General features: G+C 46.0%; 2 protein-coding genes across 6 annotated transcripts in view; both read right to left on the reverse strand.

Moving 5' to 3' along the window:
• The window catches only part of NCS1 (neuronal calcium sensor 1), a 61,556-nt gene extending 48,346 nt beyond the window's left edge, over positions 1 to 13,210 (reverse strand). Inside the window, exons 1-2 of one of the 3 annotated variants that reach the window (XM_083424117.1) lie at positions 12,791 to 12,853; positions 3,139 to 3,267 (exon numbers count right to left, since the gene is read on the reverse strand). The gene's annotated coding sequence lies outside the window, so the exon portion shown is untranslated. Of the gene's footprint in view, positions 1 to 3,138; positions 3,268 to 12,790 lie in introns of all 3 variants that reach the window. The other 2 variants (XM_083424115.1, XM_083424118.1) reach the window with 2 other exon arrangements.
• A 6,937-nt stretch (positions 13,211 to 20,147) lies between these two features.
• GPR107 (G protein-coupled receptor 107) overlaps positions 20,148 to 25,020 on the reverse strand; it is a 47,981-nt gene continuing 43,108 nt past the window's right edge. For 2 of the 3 annotated variants that reach the window (XR_014507227.1, XM_083423785.1), the window contains one exon: positions 20,148 to 23,859. Coding sequence is in view for 1 of the 3 variants with exons in the window: in XM_083423785.1 (XP_083279911.1) it covers positions 23,760 to 23,859 (100 nt within the window). In the remaining 2 variants the exon portion in view is untranslated. The remainder of the gene's footprint in view (positions 23,860 to 25,020) is intronic. The other variant, XR_014507228.1, reaches the window with a different exon arrangement.

The following is a 25,020-nucleotide window of genomic DNA, read 5'->3' on the forward strand; positions in this document are numbered from 1 at the left end:
TAAGATCATAGCTACTGTAGAAATTAGGGTAGCTCAGGTTTAGACAAATGCAAGCCTTATTTCCAAAGCAGATACTCCAATCACCATATGGAAAAATAAGAAGCTGCCTTAATCAGACCATTGGGCCCATCTAGCTCAATACCATATACGTACACTGACTGGCAGTAAGTAGCTCTCCAGGGTTTCAGATAGGGGACCTTCCCAGTCCTACCTGGGGATGCAAGGGATTGAACTTGGGACCTTCTGCATGTAATGCAGGTGCTCTACCACTGAGCTATGGCCCTTCCCTTTGCTCACAGCCCAGGTCTACGTACACACCACAACCCCATACTCACTACAGTGGTACCTCAAGTTACAGACGCTTCAGGTTACAGACTCCGCTAACCCAGAAATAGTACCTCGGGTTAAGAACTTTGCTTCAGGATGAGAACTGAAATCGCATGGTAGTGGCGCAGCGGCAGCGAGAGGCCCCATTAGCTAAAGTGGTACCTCAGGTTAAGAACAGTTTTAGGTTAAGAACGGACCTCCAGAACGAATTAAGTTCTTAACCCGAGGTACCACTGTACTAATAATTGTAAAAGTGCAAGAGCCTGGCATCAGACACAGAATTCAGCTTCTTGTAAACCTCAACTTTTTAAAAACAAACGAACACATACACATTCTAGTCCCCTTGACGGCAAATACTACAGTACAGCACTTTTAAGTGAAATCTCAGCACCCAGAGGGGTATCTGAATACGGCGTAAGAAGAGCTGGCTGGATCTGGAGATTTGCTTCAGAGATCGAGACCGTGGGGAGCTCTGAAAAATTAATAAATATAATTTGGACTATAATTTGGTCTTCTTTATTTTAGTTTTTTATTTTAATTGGAGTATTATGATTGGATATAGTAATTGGATGTTTTTTATTGGAAAATCAATAAAAATTATTTAAAAGAAGAAGAAGAGCTTGCTGGATCAAGCCAAAGGCCCATCTAGTCCAGCATCCTGTTCTCACAGTGGCCACGCAGTGGTAACCCACGACTAGCTCCTCCTGGTGGCTTCCAACAATGGGTATTTAGAAGCATAGGAATTCCAAGGGGGTTGTGGGAAAGGTGCCGCTGCCTTTGCCCCAACCAACATCTCTGTTAATGCCAAAGCGCACAGATTGCATAATATATACCCAGGTTGCGAAATTCCACAGGGCACAGAGCGCGCGCGCGCACACACACACACACACACAGTACCACAGTCCTGCTCACTGCTGTCACAGCTATGATTTCCTTTTCCTTTTAGTGTGCTAGCCATCTACCCCTCCTGCTAAATCCCCATGTCCTTTGTTCCAGAAGCCAGTTTTCAATTAATGCCACTCTGCTATGCCTCAATTAACAGAAAAGGCAACTTTCTGTGAGCGGGAGAGATAAGGGGGGACCGTGTATAGATCGGATTGATGCAAAGTCTGGGTAGCAGAAAGGCCTTCTCAAAATGAAACTGACATCGTCATCTTTTGTTTGCCGGGTCTTGGCAAAAAGCCATCTGTCTAGTCTCCACAGAGGCAAGGTTAACACCACCCTGGATGAAATATTAGACTCTTAGCTTGGCCAAAGAATCGGTCCCTACTGCCTGTCCCAAACTGCTGTTTATTTAGGAATCCTGACCCAACGTCACTTGTATTATTAGTTACTTATTGAATTATATCCCACTTTTTTTCTCCAAGGAACTCAAGATGGCATATATATTTCCCCCCTCATTTAATCAGCACAGCAACTCTGTGAGGTAGATTAGGCTGAGAGGCAGTGAATTCCCCCAAGATAACACCCTGTGAGTTTCATGGCCAAGTGGGGATTTGAACCCTGGTCCTAGTTCTTGTTCAATCCCCACAACTACCCTGTGAGGTAGGTTAGACTGAGAGGCCATGACCCAAGCAAGGCTTCACGACACTGGCTCTATTCCCAATTGATCCAAGAGCTCAGGCGGAGTGCAATGAAATTGAAGACTGCTCCCCCCCCCCCACACACATCAAAACTTCCAAAATCTTTATTACAGTACAGTGGTACCTTGGGTTAAGAACTCGTTCTAGAGGTCCATTCTTAACCTGAAACTGTTCTTAACCTGAAGCACCACTTTAGTTAATGGGGCCTCCTGCTGCCGCTGCGCCGCTGGAGCGTGATTTCTGTTCTCATCCTCAAGCAAAGTTCTTAACCTGAGGTACTATTTCTGGGTTAGCGGAGTCTGTAACCTGAAACGTCTGTAACCTGAAGTGTTTGTAACCTGAGGTACCACTGTAATACTCTTATTAAGTCAATTGAAATGGCAAAAGCCCGTGTGGTATAGTGGTTTGAATATCAGATTAAAAATCCCCACTCTGACAGGAACCTCACTGGGCAACCTTGGGCCAATCTCTGCTGCTCAGCCTAATCTACCTCACAGGGGTGTCGCAAGAATGAAACAGGGCAGGTTAAGAACCTTGTACGTCAAACTGAGGTCCTTTGAGGGAAGGTGGAATACAAACACAATAATAAATAAATAAAATAAAATGCAAACCTTGCTTCCCCGTCTCTGTGGGAGTAACTGCAGGGTTTTTATATTTCAGAACACTGGAAGGGGGTGACCACACTGTTGTGTGACCCTTCCCCTTGCCCCAGCCTTAGGTGCAACCTGAAACTACAGGAATTTTTCCGGGGCGATGGGGAAGTGGGCTGGTAGATAGATAAAACTTTATTCGCTTTAGCCAATAGCCATAGCAACAGTAAAACATTACAGTATACGCAGAAAAGGAAATTTGATATAAGAGCACAATTTAAAGTCCTGAATCAGCAGTCAGTTAGCGGCCCTTATTCTGATTGCCCCTGCTATGAACCTAGCAACCTTTGCTGTTATCTGCTCATTTTGATCCGTTAGAAGAAAGGACATCTTGGCAGTGGTTGAGCGCCCTGGGATGGTTAGTACGAGTGGGGTGATGATCTCGTTCCTCAGGTCTTTGTAGAGAGTACAGGACAGGAGGGATTGGGGGAGTGGGCTGGTTTTTCCCCTCCCCTTTTTGCTTCATGTCTCAATTTCATAGAATCATAGAGCTGTAGAGTTGGAAGGGATTCCACAGTCATCTAGTCCAACCCCCTGCAAAGCAGGAATCACAGCTAGATAATCCCTAGTCAACCAACCTTTGTATAAAAACGTCCAATGAAAGAGTTCATCCTTTCTGAGGTCGTTCATCCCAATGCAGAAAAGCTCTGATTGTCAGAAAGTTCTTCCTAGCGTTTAGTTGGAATCTGCTTTCTTGTCACTTGTATCTGTTTCAGGTTAATTTACAGTTTACCTTAGAATTAATTATTGGTATCCAATATAAGTCCTACTCAGACAATATTCACTGAAGCTACTGGTTCATTAATGCCAGCGAGTCTACTCTGAGCAGAATTTGGCTGGATGCAATTCAGAAAAATCTTACAGAGACACAATGGGCAGACTCCATCCTCAGTTGTAGGCCTCCAAACTTAGTTGTGGAGGCTCCCAAAAGCCCACTGAATTATTTTGGTTCCTTTCTCCCAGCAACCAAGCACAACCTCAGAAATCTGAGAACTCCTAAAGTTTCAAACTGAAGTTTTAAACCAATGGTTTGTTTGCTTACAATTAAGCAGTATAAAATTTTAGGAAATAAATAAACAATGCATAATTTAAATCATGGATATTTCAATTTATTTTAATTGCAGTCTTATATTTTAATTGTATTCTTAAACCGCAAATATCACTCTCTTTCTTTTTTTGAAGCAACAGTGACAAGATTCTCCCATAACCTCTGCCAACTAATTTGGACTACTGCAACACACTCTGTGTGGGGCTTCCCTCGTGCTTTTTCAGCAAGCTTCAGCTACAGCCTGGTTGCTGACAGGAGTGAGACCCTGTCATCATCTAACACCTGTGTTCAGAGATCTGCAATGGCTGCCAATTTGCTCCCAGGCCAAGTTCAAGGTGTTATTATTATTATTATTATTATTATTATTATTATTAAAATCCCTTAACAACTTGGGACTGGTTTACCTACGAGATTGCCTTATCCTATAAATGTCCACTCAACCATTTTGATCTGTGCAACTGCACAATTACAGATTTCACATAAAACCCATTTCATACAGTATTTGTAAGAACTTGATCTTTAGTGTTGCGGCACCTGCACTTTGAAACGCCCTGCCTATTGATATCAGGCAGGCGCCTTCACTCAACTCAATTTGGCACCTGCTAAAAGCATTTTTGGTTAGACAAGCCTACCCTGATGTTTAGAAACCTGAGGCGAGTTTTAATCTGTTTTAGTGAATTGTTATTTTAACTTTTTGAAAGTCTTAAATTATTCTTATTAATCTTTCTTATGGACAATTTTGTTGTTTTATATTTTCTGTACATTGCTTTGAGGGTTTTCTTTAAAACCAATCAATGTATATATTTCATGAAATAAAATGATAATGAATCATTTCTAGCGATGTGAGCCTGACAGTGACATAAACAAAATAAAAACTGCTAGAGAGGACTGCCTGGGTGTGTTTTTTTAATCTACAGATTGGGGACTGATTTTTTTCTGAGTAGGAATTGAAGTAGCAATGAGATCAGCTAGAAAATATAGCTGAATGTTTTGTTTTCAAGAACCGAGCTGATCAAATCAGATTTTCAGGTGGGCCCTGGATGAAATTAAACTTTGATTAGGGCAAACTCAAGGACTAGAGGTCCAAATCATTTCATGATTTCACTACTGCATTGCTAATTGGATGCTTGATGCACAAAAGGGGGAGTGTTATGTGAGAAAAAGACTGCATCTTTTGGGGCTTCTTATCATTTAGGAGAGAGGAGCTGTTGCAGACCTCAGAACACACCAAGGTGGCTGTGGAAGGTGCAGTGGTGGTATAGCTGACTCCCTACTGAGGGGCACAGAGGCAGTGCTGTGCAGAGGTAACAGCATGTTGTCTTTCGTTGCAAAGGTTCACAATGTGACAGAGAAGTTGCCAAGCCTTAAAAAGCCCACTGACCACAACCCCTTCCTTCTGGTTCATGTGGGTACAAACAATACTGCCACACACAACCTTCAACGTATAGCAAAGGGACTATGAGAAGGCCTTGGGACACAGGTGGTCTTTTCATCACCCCTTCCCATTGAAGGTTGTGGCCCAGGAAGAGAGAGGGAAATGCCGAAAGCAAACCACTGTGCAGGTGGTGTAGTCAGGAAATGTTTGGCTATACTGGCCACGATGGTCATGCACTGCCTCCACAGTCAGAGGCAGTAATGCATCTGGATACCAATTGTTGGAAACAGCAAGTGGGGAGGAGTGCTGTTGAACTCAGGTCATAAGGAGGTAAAAAGAGCCTGCTGGATCATGGGAGGAAAGCAATGACAAACCTAGACAGCATTTTAAAAAGTAGAGACATCACCTTGCCAACAAAGGTCCGTATAGTAAAAGCTATGGTTTTCCCAGTAGTGATGTATGGAAGTGAGAGCTGGACCATAAAGAAGGCTGATCGCCGAAGAATTGACGCTTTTGAATTATGGTGCTGGAGGAGACTCTTGAGAGTCCCACGGACTGCAAGAAGATCAAACGCATCCATTCTTAAGGAAATCAGCCCTGAGTGCTCACTGGGTGGACAGATCGTGAAGCTGAGGCTCCAATACTTTGGCCACCTCATGAGAAGAGAAGACTCACTGGAAAAGACCCTGATGTTGGGAAAGATGGAGGGCACAAGGAGAAGGGGACGACAGAGGATGAGATGGTTAGACAGTGTTCTCGAAGCTACAAACATGAATCTGACCAAACTGCGGGTGGCAGTGGAAGACAGGAGTGCCTGGCGTGCTCTGGCCCATGGGGTCATGAAGAGTCAGACACGACTAAACGACCAAACAACAACGGATCATGTCAAAGGCCCATCTAGTGCAGCATCCTGTTCTCACAGTGGTCAAGCAGATGCCTGTGGGAAACCAGCAAGCAGGATTCAAGCACAAGAGCACTCTCCCCTCCTGGAGTCTCCAGCAACAGACATTCAGAAGCATGACAGTTGCTGGCAGAGCATAGCCAATGTGGCTAATAGCCACTGCTAGCACTCTCCTCCATGAATTTGGCCAGTCCATATAAGTTAGTGGTCATCACTGGCCCTGGGAGCAAGTTCCATAGTTCCACTCTACACTGCCTGACGAAATACAACCATAATGTACAAGAATAAAAACATACAGGATAACATAAACCCATTTGTGTTACTTGGAACCTTGTGGTGTTATTATGCTTGGTTTTGGTATGGAAATTTCTTCCTATATGTTTGGTTCTAGGTATCCTACTTTTATTTTATTTTATTTTGAATCTGTTATTCTACTTCAATAGGTTTTTATTATAAATATATGTTAAACATAAAAACGTTTCTGTTTTGCTACACCCCTGCCAATTCCATAGCCAGCAGGTTATATAAAGGCATGCTTCTCACCTGCTAGATCTGGGCTGCTCTGACACAGAGCTTCTCCTCAAATTATTAGCACCCAGCAAAGAGTCCAAAAGGCATCTCTGGAAAGAGACACAAAGGCGATCCTGCAACTTTGCAAAGGCAGCAGCGGTTCCTATTGTTACCAAGAAGCGGGTGTGCGTGGCGGCTCTCTACTGTAGGAGTGAAGAGCCTTTTAACTTTTTTCTGCCAAGGACTGCACCCATCTACAAATAGCCAATCCATTTATTTTTTGCTGCCAAATTGAAAGTTACCTGCCACTCTGAATGAAAATTAGTATGGCAACTGAGGGCCAAATGAAGGCATCTCAAGGGCAGGAAGTAGGGTTGCCATGAATTTGGTGTCAGGGAAGTGTGTGTACCCCTCCCCAGTCCCCAACCCAACCTGTCCTTTATTTTGCCCAACCAAAGTGGCAAGCCTACCCGGAGGTCTAATTAAAATTTAGTGAGACAACTGAGGGACAAATGAAGCCATCTCAAAAGAGGATGACTCTTCACTCGGTGGCCCAGTTCAACTGAGTATGGCAAGTGAAGGCAAAACAAAGGTATCCAAAGGGAGGGTAGATCTCAGCTCAAAAAGGCCAATTACAAATTAGCATGGCAACTAAAGGCCAAGCAAGGGTATCTCCTTTGAGATGCCCTTGCTTGGCCTTTAGTTGCCATGCTAATGGCTCAGAGGACTAGTTTAAAATTTACTATGCCTTGGCTCAGAGGACTAGTTTAAAATTTACAATGGCAACTGAGAGCCAAACAAAGGTAGTCGAGGGGAGGGTAGATATTAGCTTGGAGGCCTGATTCGAAGATAGCATGGCAACTGAGAGCCAAACAAAGATAGGGCAGGTGAATCTCAGCTCAGCCTAGCAATCATTCATCCCCCTAAGAAAGATAACAGTCATCTCTTCATGCAACACAATCACATTCCCGTAAATTGCAAGACTGTGTTGGTTTCTTCAAAAAGGGGAGAGGATTGGTTCATATTACCCATACAGAGTGATTCCTTTCCTAAGGAAAAGAGGCCTCACAATCAATCATCCAGGGACATATTCCCTTCAGCAGCCATTTGAAAAATACATAATCTGCTATTAGCCAGTCTTCTGAAAACAAGCTCATTAAAGCATCAGTGCTTAAAAACAGAGCACCCGTATTTGTCAACATGTCTCCGGAGTAGGGAATGGATTTAAATAGGCTGAGGCAGGGAAAGCGAGAGAGAGAAAGAGAGAGACGGGTAATCAGAGGTAGAGCACATGTTCTGCATGCAGAAGGCTTGAAGTCCCAACCCCATTGGCATCTCCAGGCACAGTCAGGAAACTCTGGAGAGATGCTGCCAGTCAGTGTGGGCAATACCAAGCTAGATGGGCTAATGGTCTGATTCAGAAAAGGACAGCTTCCTGTGTTCTGATTTAAACCAGCCTTTCAATCAGAATCTTACTTTAAGGGTAGCCCAGCAGTAAAGTATCTGCTTTATCCTACAGAAGGTCCCAGGTTCGATCTCGCCTGAAACCCAAGAGAGGAAGCTGCCTGCCAGATGGACCAACAGACTGATTCAGGATATGTTTTTGTTTAAATAAGCCCCTTATTCAGAGCCATGAAGACTAGGATATTAATTTTACAGAAGTGTTGTAGGTGAGTGGTAGAGTATCTGCCTTGCATAAAGGTAAAGGTAAAGGGACCCCTGACCGTTAGGTCTAGTCGTGACCTAGTTTGGGGTTGTGGCGCTTATCTCACTTTACTGGCTGAGGGAGCCAGCGTACAGCTTCCGGGTCATGTGGCCAGCATGATTAAGCCGCTTCTGATGAACCAGAGCAGCGCACGGAAACACTGTTTACCTTCCCGCCAGAACAGTACCTATTTATCTACTTGCACCTTGATGTACTTTCAAACTGCTAGGTTGGCAGGAGCAGGGACCGAGCAACGGGAGCTCACCCCGTTGCAGGGATTCAAACCACTGACCTTCTGATCAGTAAGCTAGGCTCTGTGGTTTAGACCACAGCGCCACCCGCGTCCCTCTCCCAGTTCTTAGGGCTGCCAATATATATGTGCTTGAAAACACAAGGGCAATGTGGGGAAAGATGACTACTAGCCACAATGGCTATGCTCTACCTTCACAGTCAGAGGCATTAATGCTTCTGAATACTTATTGCTGGGAACCAGGAGGGGAGAGAACTCTTGTGCTTGAATCCTGCTTGTGAGCTTCCCACTGGGGCATCGGGTGGGCCACTGTGGGAAGAGGATGCTGGGCTGGATCAAGCAGGGCTTTTTTCTTATTTTATTTTTTGCATTCACACCCCATCTTCCTTCCAAGGAGTTTGATGTGGCATCATGGTTATCCCCGCTCCCCATTTCATCCTCACAACAAACCTGTGAAGTAGGTCAGGTTGAGAGGCGATGACTATGACCCAAGGTCACACAATGAACTTCATGGCCAAGGGGGAGGATTTGAACCCTGGTCTCCCAGGTCATAACCAGACACGGTAACCATTATACCACACTGCCACTCACCCCTGCAGACTTGGTCTGGGGTAAAAAAAAAGTCTATCCACCCTTGGAGACCCATCCTATTCTGCTTTTGCCACATACAGAGGCAGAGGTGGCTGAGAATCAAGAATAAAACTTCTCACCCTCTGCACATTTGCAGAATCACGCCGTGTCGTTTTCTACGCAGGTCACAGAATTTTAGGTTTCCTCTGGTGCAATGTTTCATTTTGGTTTTGCCAGAACCAGGCAGGCAGAGACAAGGTCCTGACCTGCCTGCTGCCCACAGTGCACCAACTGACTTGATACCAAAAGAGAGAGAAGATGCAAACTGATTTGGTTCTATTTTAAAACCTGCCCTGCCTCCGAGATCATGTGGCCAGAGCATGAAAGTCACCAGAAACAGCACAAGTCAAGGCTGATTTGCTCCCCCTTCCTAATTACAGGATTTGGTTCATTCGTAACGCCAGGAAGCAAAACTGGCAGCATCAGGCGATTTGAAGCCTAGATGCTCAAGGGATGGACAGCACAACATAAATAGTACAGAATTGCAATGAGACCCAAAGCGTCATCTAGTCCAACCCCTGGAATCACAACATGAATGTGTCAATTATTATTATCACTGTCACCACAAATTAAATGCCTTGTGATTGCCTTTATTAATATTATGCCTTAAAGTGGAAAAACTAACTCAGAATTGTCTACACTGACTGGCAGCAGCTCTTTGGGGTTTCAGGTAAGGGCATTCCCAGTCCTACCTGGAGATGCCAATAACTGAACGTGGGACAAGATTCTAGATCTCATGCTTCTGAATAGAGGGCTGATTTAAATAGGAGCATAGGAAGCTGCCTTATATGGAGTCGGACGCTTGGTTCATCTGTTTCTGTGCTATCCACACCTACTGCGGTGGCTCTCCAATGTGTCAGGCTGAAGCCTTTCTGCAGCCCTACTTGGAGATGCTGGGGGTTGAACTCAGGACCTCCTGCATGCAAAGCAGATGCTCTACCACTGAGTGAAATGCCCTTGTCCAGAGATCCACCAGGTGCCAACTTTGCATTCTCCCCAGCACCAGGTTAAAACCTGGTTATTTATTCTAGCTTCCAAAGTCATGGTTAATCTCACTGTTGCATTTTTAAATGACCATTGCTTGGCTTTTAAAACTACTTCTGCTTTTTATCCACTCCTGACATTGCAGGTGGATGCATGTATTGTTTTGTTAGGTGCCCCCCACTCTGAAACATTTGGAGAGGGGACGGGCTACAACAAGCATTTAAATAAATAAAGCATTGAAAATAAAATCTTGCAGATGCACCGGTTCAGATTCCAAGTCACTATACGAACTACAGCCGGCTCTGGGATGAAGCCTCCGGTCTCAAATTTCTACGGCTCTTGTTACCTCTCTCTCCTTTCGCATGATAACTGCAATGTAATCGGGAAGCATGCCAGATATTTATTATTTTTTTTCCTGAGTAGCAACACCACACAACCCCAAAAGCAACATAAAGATATTTGAAACCCGGCAGGGGCTGCACTGAGCTTCCTATTCACATACACACAAACACTCATCCTGCTCATTAAGTGACTGTTGGCAACATACGGCCACACACCTTCTGTTCACCATATTGCAAGCTGCTAGTGCGAAAATGCGCATGTATAGATTTGTCACCTCTGGGGCGCGGCAAGGCTAAGAGAGAAACAAAGAAGGAGAGATAACATTTTGATGCTTGAAAACAATAAAAGCCCCTCCAAAGCAGCTACTTCAGTAGTCCAAAGCTAAAGATGGAGAAACTGGAGGTGGGTCCAAGTCTACTGAGGAATGCAACACTGTTGTGCTGGGAAGCCTGGCATTCTTTCAAGTTCCTAGTCCTCATTGTGAAATAAATTCATTTATTTAAGCCATGAAGCTCACTGGCTGACCTTGGGCCAGTTACTGAGTTGATCAGACCGCTGATGGTCTCTTCCAACTTACATCTTCCACTAAGTCAAACCTAGGAGTTAAACAGCTCTTGTTTCTCCCTTGAGATGCAGTGGCAGAGCTTTGTGCTCCAGCATCGGGCGGGCAGAGAGCAGGAGGGGGCGGGGCTCACGTCCTGTGGGCGTGGTGCACTGCCCACAGGGGCATGGCACACGTCCTGGGGGTGTGGCGCCCAGCGCAAGCAGGGGGGCAGCCATGATGGCACCCCACCGGGATCGCGCTGCCGGGGGTGGTGCGCTCCCCCCCCCCACTCCTCTTCCTCTGCCAGTGTTGAGATGTTACCTTTAAACCTTTGGCAAGAAAGGAAGATAACAGTTTTAATCCAGGCACCTATTAATTCCAGAATGGCATTCTCCATTACAGGTGCGATGATCATACCCTGCCAAAACAGATAAGGGGCTCTGTGCTGGTCATTGACCATAAAAATAAAAATTTGATTTAATAAGGTCATAAGCACTGGATGTTCAACAGAATGGAATTCAAGCGGGAGCTCTGTAGATACTGAACACACAGCTCCTGGTGGAAACAAGCTGTGCATCTGAGCCACGGGGAACCATCAGCAGTGACTCCCCCACTAACTGGGCACAGATATGAGGGATCAGGCAGTCCTTAATGTATCCCAGACCCAAGTAGTTAAGGGTCTTGTAAATTAAGGTTTCATATATCTCTTAAAGCTTAGGAAGGGAATGATATACACCAGGATATTATAGTGAACCAGTGTGGTCCTGTGGTTGGTGTCTCAGCCTAGAACCTGGGAGTCTGGGGTCCAAATATTCATGCGACTATGAAGTTCACCGATTGAAATTGGGCCAGTTGCCAACTCAGCCTAGCCTACCACACTAGGTTAATATGGAGATCAGGAGGGCCATGTACACCACTTTGAGCTCTGTTGTAAATACAATTAATTAATACAAGAACCTTGAACATGGCCGGGTAATGCATGGGCATTCGGAAAAAGCTTCTGAGCACTGGAGCTACGCTCTTATGTGCAGAACATCCCACTGGTAGACCATGCACCTGCCACGGGCATCAGAGCTGTCCCACCTCCCACTCTGGCAACCATGGCCACCAAATGTCTCTCTTCCAAAGGCACATGAAATGTGGATCCGGCTTGCAACCCCCTTTTGCCAGTGATGATAGAAGGCATTTTAGGTCAAAAGGCGGCGCTTCGGATGCACAATTTAGTCATTACCTCCCAATTACAGATGCAGGAAGCAGAATGCACTCAAGACAGTCTCTTAAAAGGGTGGCTTTGGAAAATGGCATTGTTTGTGCATTTCAAAGTAGCTTATATAATAAGATTATAAGGACGATTCCCTTCCCTGCACTCTCAGCATATGTCCCAAATTAACTAGTATATCCAGTAGGGCTGATGGGTCCCTGCCTCCCCCCCCCCAAACAAAAACAACTGTGGAGCGCTGCTGCTGCCAACCAGTGTGTAAAATGCTGAGCTAGGTGGACCAGTGACCTTACTCAGGATAATGCAGGACCCATAGCTCAGTGGTGGAGCATCTGCTTTGCATGTAGAATGTCCCAGCTATGAAAGAAGCAGCTTCCTGTGGAACCCAGCTCTTTACTAAGAATGATGAGGACTAGAATCTTGCTTTGTTTTTACGGGAAAGGGCATAGCTCAGCGGTCAAGCAACTGCATGCATAAGGTCCCAGGTTCAATCACTGGCATCTCCAGTTAGGGCTAGGAAAAGATACACTGCCTGAAACCCTGGTGAGCCCCTGATGCCGGCCAGTGCAGACAATGCAACCAAGTGAGATTCCCAGCTTCTGATGGAGGAAAGCCTTGGCAAATGGGCTCCCATTCAAGAATGCGGGCTGGGAAGGGAGGGGGTGCAGGCGCAGAAGGAGGCGCCACGTGTATCCCGATCGAAGCCTGCTTGGGCTACTCACCGCTGCGGAAGGTCTCGGCTCCCGCTGCCGGGAAACCTCGGCGTGGCTGGAGGAGGAGGAGGCCGCGCAGCGGAGGGGGGGGGGGACGCGCTGCGGCTCCGAATTGGCTCCGCTCCCAAAAGGCGACGCGCCAATCCGAATTCGCCCACTCCGCTTTCTAGGATCTGGGGTAGCGTGGGAGGCTTTCTCGCGAGTCAGGGGTGAAGCCGCTACGGTAGTAAGAGCTGGACTGGGCTTAACTCCCCACCACCACCACCACCCAGCCACTATGCAAGCGCGCTTCGCTGAGGATCGCGGCTTCCCCCGACTGGCCCCTTAATTCGGGAGGAATTGAGTAAGCAAAGAGACTGGCTTTGTGGAAGGATCAGCAGTAAGGTCCGCGGCAGTCAAGCGGACTCCAGTCATAGCCATAGTCAATGCGGATTTGATTTAGCAGTGCAGCCTTTAACACGGCTTATTCCGCAATAGATCTGCAATGTTAAATTACCTGATTTGGTCTCCTTTTTTCTCTTTTATTGAAAAACAACGGGGTGTATTTTAATGTAATCATCATCACAGAGGTGGCTGTGGAGGGGATATATTGATTGAAAATGTCTAGCAAACCGGATCGGTAGTTAGGTTCCTATTGAGGGTATTCGACAAGTCAACATGACAGTGATGCGGGATTGAGGATTGGAGTGATCATTCTGTGATACCATAGCAGTGGACAAAGATGTATTGTTACTTTTTAATAGATGTTTATTAAAAAATAAAATAAAATACCTGTGTGGTTCAGATTTCTCACCTGCCTCATCCCAAGGAGACGGTAGGACCCTAAGAAGAGAGGCAGAATGGTGCAGTGGTTAGAGCATGGGACTAGGACCTGGAAGACCTTGGGGACAGTTACTTTCTCTTGGCATATACCACCTTGCAGGGTTGTTGTGGTGGTGATGAAGTGGGGAGGAAGGGGAATCACAGGCACCACCTTGATCTCCTTGGAGGAAAGGTGGGATATGATTGCAATAGGTAAATAATAAATAAGAGCCTTGCAGCTGGATCAGGCCAAAGGGGGACCATCTGGTCCAGCAACCTCTTCCCATAGATGCTCCAAAGGAAACAACACCACTGATTTGTATACAGTGGTACCTCGGGTTACAGACTCTTCAGGTTACAGACTCCGCTAACCCAGAAATAGTACCTCAGGTTAAGAACTTTGCTTCAGGATGAGAACAGAAATCTCATGGCAGCGGCAGCGGGAGGCCTCATTAGCTAAAGTGGTGCTTCAGTTAAGAACAGTTTCAGGTTAAGATTGGACCTCCAGAACGAATTAAGTTCTTAACCCAAGGTACCACTGTACTGCCTTTCTGTCAAAAACAATGCTCAAGGCAACTCATGGGGGGAAAGAATAACATGAAGTTACAAAATGCAATAACATTTTTAAAACGATGCCTTTGTCATTCATAATAAGGCCTAAAAAATAAAATCAGACAGACAGACAGACAGCCCAATGAGGACTGAGTGTACTAAGTAGCCATTGATTATGAAGCACTTGTGGATGGGAGAATGGAGAACTGAACTGGGCATGTGGGAGAACTGACAGAATAGCATATATTGAAAGAAGGCATAGTTGGTTGACTGGTACCCTGAACAGGAACACCCACTGCAACATTTTGTGGCAGGTCCCAACCATATCTCTCAAAGTACTCTTTGGGTGGGCAGCTGATGAGTTAGGGCAGTGCTGTTGAGCAGGAGCAGCTAAACGATGGGCTGGGCATATAGATATTCCTGCTTTGCAAAAGACTTGATGGCCCTTTGGGATCCTTCGAGCTCTAGAATTCTATGAATCTATGATCTCAAGGATCCACTTGAAAACCATGCCAGCTGGGCCTTCAGGGCAATACGCAAAGGCTGTTTTTGATGCCCCCTGATTTTTTTGAGAAGCGGTTTCTTTGCCCGTTGAAAGCCCCCCCCCCCCCCCGGTCTCCAATCTGCAGACACACCATTGATCCACTCCTTGACTGGCAAGGCACAACCTCACAGGAGGGCTATTTTAAGATTGCCCCAGATGATTCAGTTCCAGACCACAGCAGCCAGAGACGCCTTCGGCAGCCCTTCCTGGCCTCCGGGAAGAAGCCAAGGACAACACTGGCAGAGTCTGCCTCTTTTGCAATGTTATTGTACCTCCAGGCATCCCAAAGACCTTCTGCTGCCTTAACTGTACTCTTTATATTGTCACCTCTTCGTCTGTCCCCCAGAACATTGGTGTGGCACAAACCCGTTTCCTCCATATCCCCCTTGCCCTGAATTTTAAATTAAGAACATAAGAAGAGGCTCCTGGGTCAGGCTAGTGTCCTATTTGTTCTCACAGTGGCTGACCAGATGCCCCAATGAGAAACCCACAAGTAGGTCCCACTCTCCCTTCCTGTGGCTTCCAGCAACTGGTATCTGTGACTAGCAGCCACTGATAGCCTCTTCTCCTCCGTGAATTTGTCTAATCGTTTTAAAGCCATCCAAGTTGGTGGCCATAATTGGCGCTTGCAGGAACAATTTTCATAGTTTACCCATGTGCTGCATAGGAACATAGAGCTGGAAGGTATCACAAGGGTCATTTTGTCCAACCCCCAGCAATGCAGAAATCTTTTGCTCAGGGTGGGGCTCGAACTCACAACCCTGAGATTCAGTCTCATGCTCAACTGACTAAGCTACCCCAGGCTCATCAAAATAGGTAATGCCCAAGCAGAGACTTGAAGAAATGCTTTATTTTGTCTGTCAAGTCTTCAAACATTCAGTTTCTTTGGACACCCTGAAATCATGTATACAGTCATACCTTGGGTTAAATGTCCTTCAGTTTGAGTGTTTTCAGGTTGCGCTCTGCGGCAACCCGAAAGTAACGGAGTGCGTTACTTCCGGGTTTCGCCGCTAGCGCATGAGCACTCAAAATTACGTCACTCACATGTGCAGAAGCGGCAAAGCGTGACCTGTGCACGTGCGGACATGCCATCGCATCTTACGTTCCGTTCAGGATGCGAACGGGGCTCCAGAACGGATCCCATTCGCATCCCGAGGTACCACTGTATAAGAAAGGAAGAAAAACTGCTCTCTATCCATTTCTTGCATACCATGAATAATTTCAACCATGCCTCTTTCTCTAAACTAAGAAGGCCCCAAATGCTGGAACATTTCCTCATTGGGTCACTCCATCCCCTTGACCATGTTTGTATTGAAGATTTTCTTGGTTTACAAAAGTACATGCAGCATTTCTGCTTTCAGTTCATAGTGTCTTTCTACAGATCAAGTTATATTTGACGTGAGGCTTTAATGTTGTATACAGTATCAGGTTGGGAGAGAAGAGAGGGGTGGAGGGGGTGGAGAGAAGAGGGGTAGAATCATAGAACTGTAGAGTTGGAAGGGACCCCAAGGGTCATCTAGTCCAACCGCCTTAATGCAGGAATCTCAACTAAAGCCTCCCTGACAGATGGCCATCCAACCTCTGTTAAAAACCTCCAAGGAAGGAGAGTCCGTCACCTCTTGTGGGAGTTTGTTCCACTGCTCTTACTGCCAGAAAGTTTTTCCAAATGATTAGTCAGAATCTCCTTTCTTGCAACTTGAAGACATTGGTTTGAGTCCTACCCTACAGAGCAGGAGAAAACAAGCATGTTCCTTCCTCCATATGACAGCCCTTAAGATATTTAGAGATGGCTATCATATCTCCTCTCGGTCTCCTCTTTTCCAGGCTAAACATACCCAGCTCCTTCCAGCGCTCCTCATAAGGCTGAGTTTCCAGACCCTTGATCTTGGTTGCCCTCCTTGCACACCTTCCAGCTTGTCAACATCCCAGAATTGGACACAGTATTCCAAGTGTGGTCTGACTGACATTCAGAATAAAGTTATACTATTACTTCCCCTGATCTGGACACTATAATGCTGTTGATCAAGCCTAGAATAGCATTAGCTTTTTTTTGTTGTCGCATCACACTGTTGACACATGTTAAGCTTGTGGTCCACCAAGACCCATAGATCCTTTTCACATGTACTGCTAGCAAGCCAGGTGTCCCCCATCCTATATTTGTGCATCTGGACGGTTCTTCCTGTCTAAGTTGAAAACTTTATGTTTGTCCCTATTGAAATTCATTTTGTTAGCTTGAGCCCAGTTCTCCAATCCGTTAAGGTCATTTTGAATTCTGATTCTGTCTTCTATGGCATTAGCTACCCCTCCCAGTTTGGTGTCATCTGCAAATTTAATGACCATCCCCTCAATTCCTTCATTCAAGTCATTTATAAAGATGTTGAACAACAGCTGGCCCAGGACAGAACCCTGTGACACCCCACTTGTCATTTTTTTGCAAGATTATGAGGAACCATTAATGAGCACTCTCATTGGGCTCGGTCAGTCAACCAGATACAAATCCACCAAATGGTTACCTTGTTCAACCCACATTTTATCAGCTTCCTCTCGAGAACGTTCATTGTTATTTTACATAGTGCATGTGCAATGTTTCTGTGTCAGAGTCATGTGGGCAGGTTCTATTTTTTGTTGCTTTTTTATGAGCCTTTTCAAAGCGAGTCAAAGCTTGATTGTTAAGCTAATGAAGCTGCGGACCCGGCCCTGTCCTCCTCCGAGGGTTTCTGCTCACATTAATGACACTATCTAAAGAGTAATATTCAACAGGTTCAACCCAAGGAGCAATTATGCTAATCTCAGATCCAAAGGACTGAGACCTCATACTGCTGTCGTGCGACTCCAGAGTAAAGTACATACATTTCCCTCCCTGATCAATTCTAACTTCTGGGAACGTCTAATGTCCTTCCTTGTAACTCAGTAATCAAGGCTCTTGTGAAATTTACCACCTGCCAATATCCTGACTCGTAATCTGAAGCATTTGACAGCCAGCTGTGTCATGTGTCATCTCATGACACAATGTGCCATCGCATTGTTGCGATGACTCGTGACTCCAGGTGGGTGGCAGGCGAGTTAGAAAAAGCTTGTGGTGCGATGAGAAGCAAAAGTGGTGGAGAATGCAGGCCTCCTCTTACATTGAGTCCATCTAGCTCAGGATTGTCTATCTACACTGAGGTTGAGAAACATAAAAGCCACCTGCTGGGTAAAGGCCAGTGGCCCTCCTACTCCAGCACCCCCCTCTGTGTGGCCAATCAGATGCCGGTGGGAAACCCACAAGCAGGATTCAAGTGCAAGTACACCCTCCCCTCCTGTGGTTTCCAGCAACTAGTATTCAGAAGCCTTGCTGTCTTCAACTATGGAGGCAGAGCAAAGCCATAATGGCTAGTAGCCATCAATAGCCTTCTCTTTTAAAGCCATCCATGTTGGTGGCCATAACTGCCTCCTGTGGGAGCAGAGGAGCCAACTCCTAGGAACCGAGGTGCCTTCGCCCCCCCAATAAAATATTTGTGTCTATGCACTGTGTCTTTGCACTGCGTCATGTGATTATGTTGGGTAGGGCTTCCGTGGGTCCCCCAATATTTTATTGGAACCCCTGCATGGGAGTGAGTTCCATAGTTTAACTACAGGCTGTGTAAGTAAGCACGGGTGGCGCTGTGGGTTAAACCACAGAGCCTAGGACTTGCCGATCAGAAGGTCAGCAGTTCGAATCCCCGCAATGGGGGGAGTTCCCGTTGTTCGGTCCCTGCTCCTGCCAACCTAGCAGTTTGAAAGCACGTCAAAGTGCAAGTAGATAAATAGGTACCACTTCGGCAGGAAGGTAAACGGTGTTTCCATGCGCTGCTCTGGTTTGCCAGAAGCGGCTTAGTCATGCTGGCCACATGACCTGGAAGCTGTACGCCAGCTCCCTCGGCCAGTAAAGTGAGATGAGTGCCGCAACCCCAGAGTCTGTCACGACTGGACCTAATGGTCAGGGGTCCCTTTACCTTTACCTTTATGTGCCCAGTATCTCCTAACCATGATCTAAATCCCCAAGATCCAAGAAAATCAGGTGTCACATCTTGTCACTCAAGCAGTTGAAGTCCTACTTTGTTTTTTCCTGTTCAGGAGGATCCAGTGGCCAGCCTGGGTGAGAAGGTCATCCCACCAGGACGTGAGAAGTCTGTTCTGTGATTTAATGAGGTGCAGCATAATGTATGCTGCCTTGAGCTCCTTGAAGGAAATACCTCTCCTTAGATCAGAGGTGACTCTCTTTCTCTATTGTAGAACTCCAGTTCCCATCAGCCCACCAAGCCTGATCCAGCAGGCACTTCTTACAATCTTATTTCCAAATGCAGAAATTCACCAAACAGGGCAGAAGGGAAGGTAAGAGACAGAAGGGAAGGTGGGGGAGGTTCTTAACACTGCCACTGAAAAGCATTGATTAAAAACTGTGCTGCCCTAGTTCGGAATTATCTGACAGGCAGGAATACAGATGAAGACACTTATCAGCCTGAAGGAAGGGAGGTGTGCCAAACATCTTGAAATGAGGGCATTTGAGGGGGGAGGAAGACATTACACCAAAGGATAATCGACACACGGATCGTCACAGAATGGTGAGCAACCCAGGACAGACTTAGTAGGATATACAAACAAGCATAATTAAAAGGATAATAGAATCATGGAATTGTTAAGTTGGAAGGGAACCCCAAGGGTCATCTTGTCCAACGGAGGATGAGGCTATCAACAGCTACTAGGCATGATCAAAAGATGCAAAGACCCTTCCTTCTACTAAAGCAGTCCATTGGGGTCCACCCAGCTCACAGTGGCCAATCAGATGCCCCACTTGCAGGACCTGGGTGAAACAGCAACTCTTCCCACTTGAGATTCCCAGAAAGTGGTGTTCAGAGACATATTGTCTCTGTCAGTGGAGACAGAACGCAACAGCCCTGCTGGCCCATCTAATTGAGAATCCTCTCTTCTCAGTAGCCACCCAGGTGCCTACAGGAAGCCCACAAGCAGGATTCAACCACAAGAGGATGCTTCCCTCCTGTGGTTTCCAGCAACTGGTATTCAAAAGCAGAGCAGAGCCATTGTGGCTAGTGGCCATTAATATTCGTCTCCTCCATGCATTTGTCCAATCCTCTTTTAAAGCCATCCAAATTGGTGGCGACCACTGCCTCCAGGGGGGACAAGTTCCATTGTTTAACTATGCACCGAGTGAAGAAGGACTTTCTTTTATTTGTCCTCATCCCTGTGATGCTTTAGTGCAACCAAGAGGGAGTAAGAAAAAAACTCCGATCCCAGAATCTGGTTTCTCACTGGCTGGACAGATGCTTGTGGAAGCCCACCAGCAGCACCTAAAGGGAAACCCCCCCCCTTCCTCCTTTAACCACTCCCTGTACTGGCTATAGAATATGTCAATATGAACCATGTCTCTCACAGCAGTTCAACCCAGCCCAGGAGGAGGCCATTTTTTAAATAAAGCAGCCCAGGAGAAAGTTTCCTAGTCATCAAGTCTTTTATTTTGTACATCTCTTCCATATCAGAAAAACCACATTACATAGAGAGAGAAAAGGTCCCCTGATTGGTATTGCCCCCTGCTCCCCTTTACAGAAATACTGCCATTTCATATATCTATTCTGATAAAAGGTTAAAAAACAACAACTTTAAAACATGAAGAGATTCATGAAGGAATACACAGATGTTTGAAGCACCCAATAAAATAAACCGCACACCTTTCTTTTTTTTCTTTTTTGAAAAAAGGATCTATTATTTTAACTTCTAAAAGTTCCAGCGGTGAAGGAACCTGTGACCTTCCAGATGTTATCCGACTCCAACTCCCAGCAGCCAGCAAGGCCAATTATCCAGGGACAATGGGAGTTGTAGTCCAAAAACATCCAGAGGGCTGCAGGTGTAGCCCATGTTACAAATAAATAAATAAATCAGGAATCATGCGGACCTATTTTCTGAGATTAACCAAGTCTCTTTGCTAAGCTACCCAATTGGTCCTCCACCTACACAGGTCTTTAAAAAAAGAAAGCAGGACTATCCCCTGGGTTGATGTGGATGGTGCAAGCTCCTTTTTTTCAGTGTGCGATGCCAAAATCTCCACTGGGAGTGAGGACACATCTGGTATGAGTGCACTCTGCAAGAAAACATAGGTTCCAGCACAGTCACATAATGGGTTCTAGAGCAGTTGCACAATGGATTCCAGAGAGAGAAAGGAGGAACTGGGAGCGAGAGAAGCTGTTCCTTCTTCCTACCCACCTTTAAAAAGGGATACTTTTTATTTTTTAAAAAGTGGCACAGTCCTGGTTTTTGAAGCATCATTTGAAGGGAACACACTGGGTGGAGAAAACTCTCTTGGCTGCTTGTCCAAAAGATTTGGCTGTCAAAGAGAGGAGTGGGTGAAGCGCCTAGAGGAAAGCTGAGCTCATTTTAGGATGAAGATGAAACATCAGTTGGGGGGGGGGAGTCATCCACTCCCCCCGCCCCGCAAAACAACCTACCCATTTTTTAAAAACATCAATAGTATGATTCAGAGTCGACAACATTTAAAAGCGTCGGGTTTCGACGAGTGGAAGAGTGACTGAGCCCCCCATACTTGTACATGCCAGCTCCTGTTCTGCTGCAGGCCAAGAAACACTTCCCACTCTCAGCCCAATGGAAAGCTCTTGTTCTTGCAATCTCTCCTCTGTTTACAGGCCAGCTGGACCCAAAGGCCTTATAAAGCTTCAACCCAGAGCATCCAACTAAGTAATTGTGTTAGCAGAATGATTTCTACTTGTACAGTAGGACTTTCCCCTGCCTCCTCCTGTGAAAGCTGTGCACTGTCCCCAGATTGGCTCCAGAGGATCAGGGGAATCTCTGTAACAGACTTAGGGGTGTATACTGTGGCGGTTGGGGGAGGATGTTCCAATGGACAAGGAAAAATCCTTCCCTGGTGGAACATTTGCATTAGCATTATGTTGCAATCTACTGAGAGGCATGGTTTTTTTTTGGGGGGGGGGGTAGTGCTTTTTGTCCAGTTCCTTCATTCTGCAGGAAGGATGGGTAGGTGGAAGACAAGGAAAGGAGTGGGATATGTGGAGATTGTACTGTCAAAAGATGGCCTCTTCCTCAACTTCACCCAAACTACTGACGTTGCCATTTGTCCGTCAACAAAACTTCTAATGGGCTGACTGAAGTTGGGAGAGTCTGGCTGGCTGAAGCAAGGTTGATGGCTACTGAATGAACCCTTAGTGGGCAAGCCATACCAGAGCTCAAGATGCTATGATCCTGGCCGGTGGCCCCACCAAATATCTGAGCGGCGGAGTTCAACACCAATGGCATCTTGAGGCTGATAGGGCTGTTCTTGTGGGAAGACGATACCCTGCCTCTCTTTGAGATAGCTTTGTGTCTCCTTCATGCAAACTTTGGGAGAGAGCACAACTTTGGATGAGCACAGAAGACATGTATTGACACTTCTTGACCTGCCAGCTGCTGTTTGAAGAGACCTCACTCACAATAAACAAGAAGAAAGGACCTTAGGACCACATGGCTCCTGATTCAACAGCAGGTCACTCGTTGATCCCGCTCTTCCAGAAGCCAGCACATCTAAATGGTAGGATGCAGCTTTTCTTTGTAACCCTTCATACATTATTATCTTCCTGACTGGAGACCCCAGGGGTCCCTCCAGCTGCCAGGTGAACAAACTCTCTCTCTGCTCACTTGCTTTGCCAGCTCACATTTGCTCTGCCCAAGGGCAATGCAATTTCCACGCATTATCCCCAAGCTAGCCAGGTGGAGAAGGGGGCAATGGAAGAGGAGGGAAAAGGGGTTTTTAGCTCACAATGCATAAGCAAAGAAAGAGAAAAGGCTGATGTTCTCTTCACAGAGTGAAGACAGAATTTCCGTTGTGAGGTCAGAGACCTGCTCGGGCTGTTTTCTCAATGCAAAGAGAGATTTCTTGCACTGCTTGTGAATCACCCCATTTCACATATGAAAGCAAGCAGCAGGGGTTCCTTTCTTGAGAGTATTCCCAAGAATTTGGAGAGCTCGGCTTCACCGATCCTCTAGCCAAGAAACCCTCTAGCAGCAGCTGTTCATGGATCACTCCTTATATGCAGTAATTTATTTGGGGCGGGGATTTGAAACCTGACCTCACCACTTTTCAGCAAAGGGGGAGAAGAAATAATAATAATAACAATAATAATAATAATAATTCAGTGAATATCCCCCCCTCCATTGCACATATTTGGAACCCCTTGAGGGAACTGCATAGAGTCAAAATGGGACCCAGCTTTTTGGTCCACACCATTAAAGAGGGTAGTAAGGAAGCCTTGGTCTCAAAAAAGGAAGAAAAAAGATAGAAAACATTCCTATTCCTATCTGGAGGCAGAATTCCTATTTGCTCCCCATTCAAATGAAAAAAGGGGGAGAGAAAAAGATGCCTAAACTCAGCACAACATTTACAAGTAAACCCCAAAAGATCTCCCCTGCGCCACACCCAACACCTTTAATACCATTTTGTCAAATCTCCCCAGCACACACAAAAAGTTACACATTGCAGGGAGGGGTGCATGTCAGAAGGCATCATATAAAATATAGATATACATATATACTTTTACATATACAACTTTCACCAGGTTTTTTCACATTTGGAAGTTGTGTCCCAAAGAGCCAAATAGAACCGGTGGTTCTATTTCCTTTCTCACAGTCAAGTTTCCGAAAGAAAGCAGGAGGAGCGTTAAAAAACTTTAGCAAAAAATGTTAAAAGGTTAAAAAAATTAAAACAAATCTGCCATCACCAGAAAACAGGAGAGCTTCCTTGCAAGGCTCTAGAAGAGCCACAAATCCTCAGGACAAATGACTACGCAGGATTGTGATTCTCTCTCAATTTTGCACAGGATTTTGCCCCCACCCACCCCCGGCCGCCATTTCCCCCTGCCCTATGTTCTCCAGTTCCCATATCAGGAAACTCAACTTGCTCCCCTTCTGTTGAGGGAAGCAGAAAATCAATAAATTAAAGTTTATCTGAAAGTGCTGCCTTGTCCTAATTTTGGGGGTGGGGTGGGGGGCGCAGAAGGGAGAGAAGAAGAAACGGAGGTGGTGGTGAAAGTATTGACTCCATCATGCAGCACTCTCCCTCTCGCCTTGGGGCTCCGACGACGAGCCGTTGACCACCTTCTTGACTTTCTTCATACCTTCCATGACCCCCGAAGTTGTCACCCTGTGGGGAGGAGGACAGGAGAAAAAAAATCGCTTAGAGATAAGGCAACACTTCAGTGCTGTTCTTGCCCCAACCAGGGCTGCATGGCGGGAAGGTTCTCCCCGCCCCCGCCCCCCGCGACAACCCATTCCTGGGTGAAAGAGATGTAATTTAGTTAAAAAAGAGAAGAGTGCACATCAAAAAGATGTGGCAATCTGTGGGTTGCCATCAAAAGACTGGCGGGCACATGTGCCACAAGCAAAAGCATTCCATGCACCCTATTCCCCACCCCTTTCTCCCAGCTGGGATTAGACTCAACGAAGCTGCTTTACTTATTTAAAAACACCCCCCCCCCCAAAAAAATGTCAAACCTGCGTACAGTTTAAGAAACAAACAATTTATCATTAAAATAAATATTATTATTACAATAAGCCTGAAATTTATGTGCGTTTAAGTCTGTACATTCAGCATTATACACTTGGTAAATTATATACTAGAAGGGGGGTGGAAACGGGACAGGTATCCAGCAAAAAAGACCTGGGAAATCTCACCTGCCATTGAAACCAATCTGTTTTGACAATACACAATTTTGGCTTTAGCAGCCATCTCTGAAACGTAACCCCCACATAGGTTGCGGGCTTACTACACTATTTTTATTATTAACTATTGGCTCTTCACCCTAAGGTCCCACTCTAACCACTACACCATGCTGACTCTCATTTGTATGTTCTTGGTTCTCTGCAAAAATTACACATACCGCAGTTAGCTTCTGCAAGAACCACACACACACCCAGTACTTGTGGATTACGTCAGCGCGCCCGAGGCTTCGGAATGCAGGCAGCTCTGCGTGACCCTCCAGAGGCCGGCGCGGCGCGCAGAGCTTCCTGAAGCCTGGAGAGCGAAAGCCTCTCGCTCTCCAGGCTTCAGTGAAAGCCTGTATTCGCCCCATAGGACACACACACATTTTCCCTTCATTTTTGGAGGGGAGAAAGTGCGTCCTATAGGGCGAAAAATACGGCACCTGAGTGGTAGAACTCTGTCCCCACAGAGGTGTGTCTGGCATCTTCACTGCATAGCTTCCAAAGGGTGCTGAAGACACTGGCCTCTTGACACTTGAAGTGTACGTTTCATGACCCGCCTTATATTTGTGGTTATAAGTTGCTTTCAATTGTTTCTAATGTT

This window comes from Podarcis tiliguerta (assembly GCF_965153285.1).
Source record: "Podarcis tiliguerta genome assembly, chromosome: Z".
In the NCBI taxonomy this organism is placed as follows: Eukaryota; Metazoa; Chordata; class Lepidosauria; order Squamata; family Lacertidae; genus Podarcis; species Podarcis tiliguerta.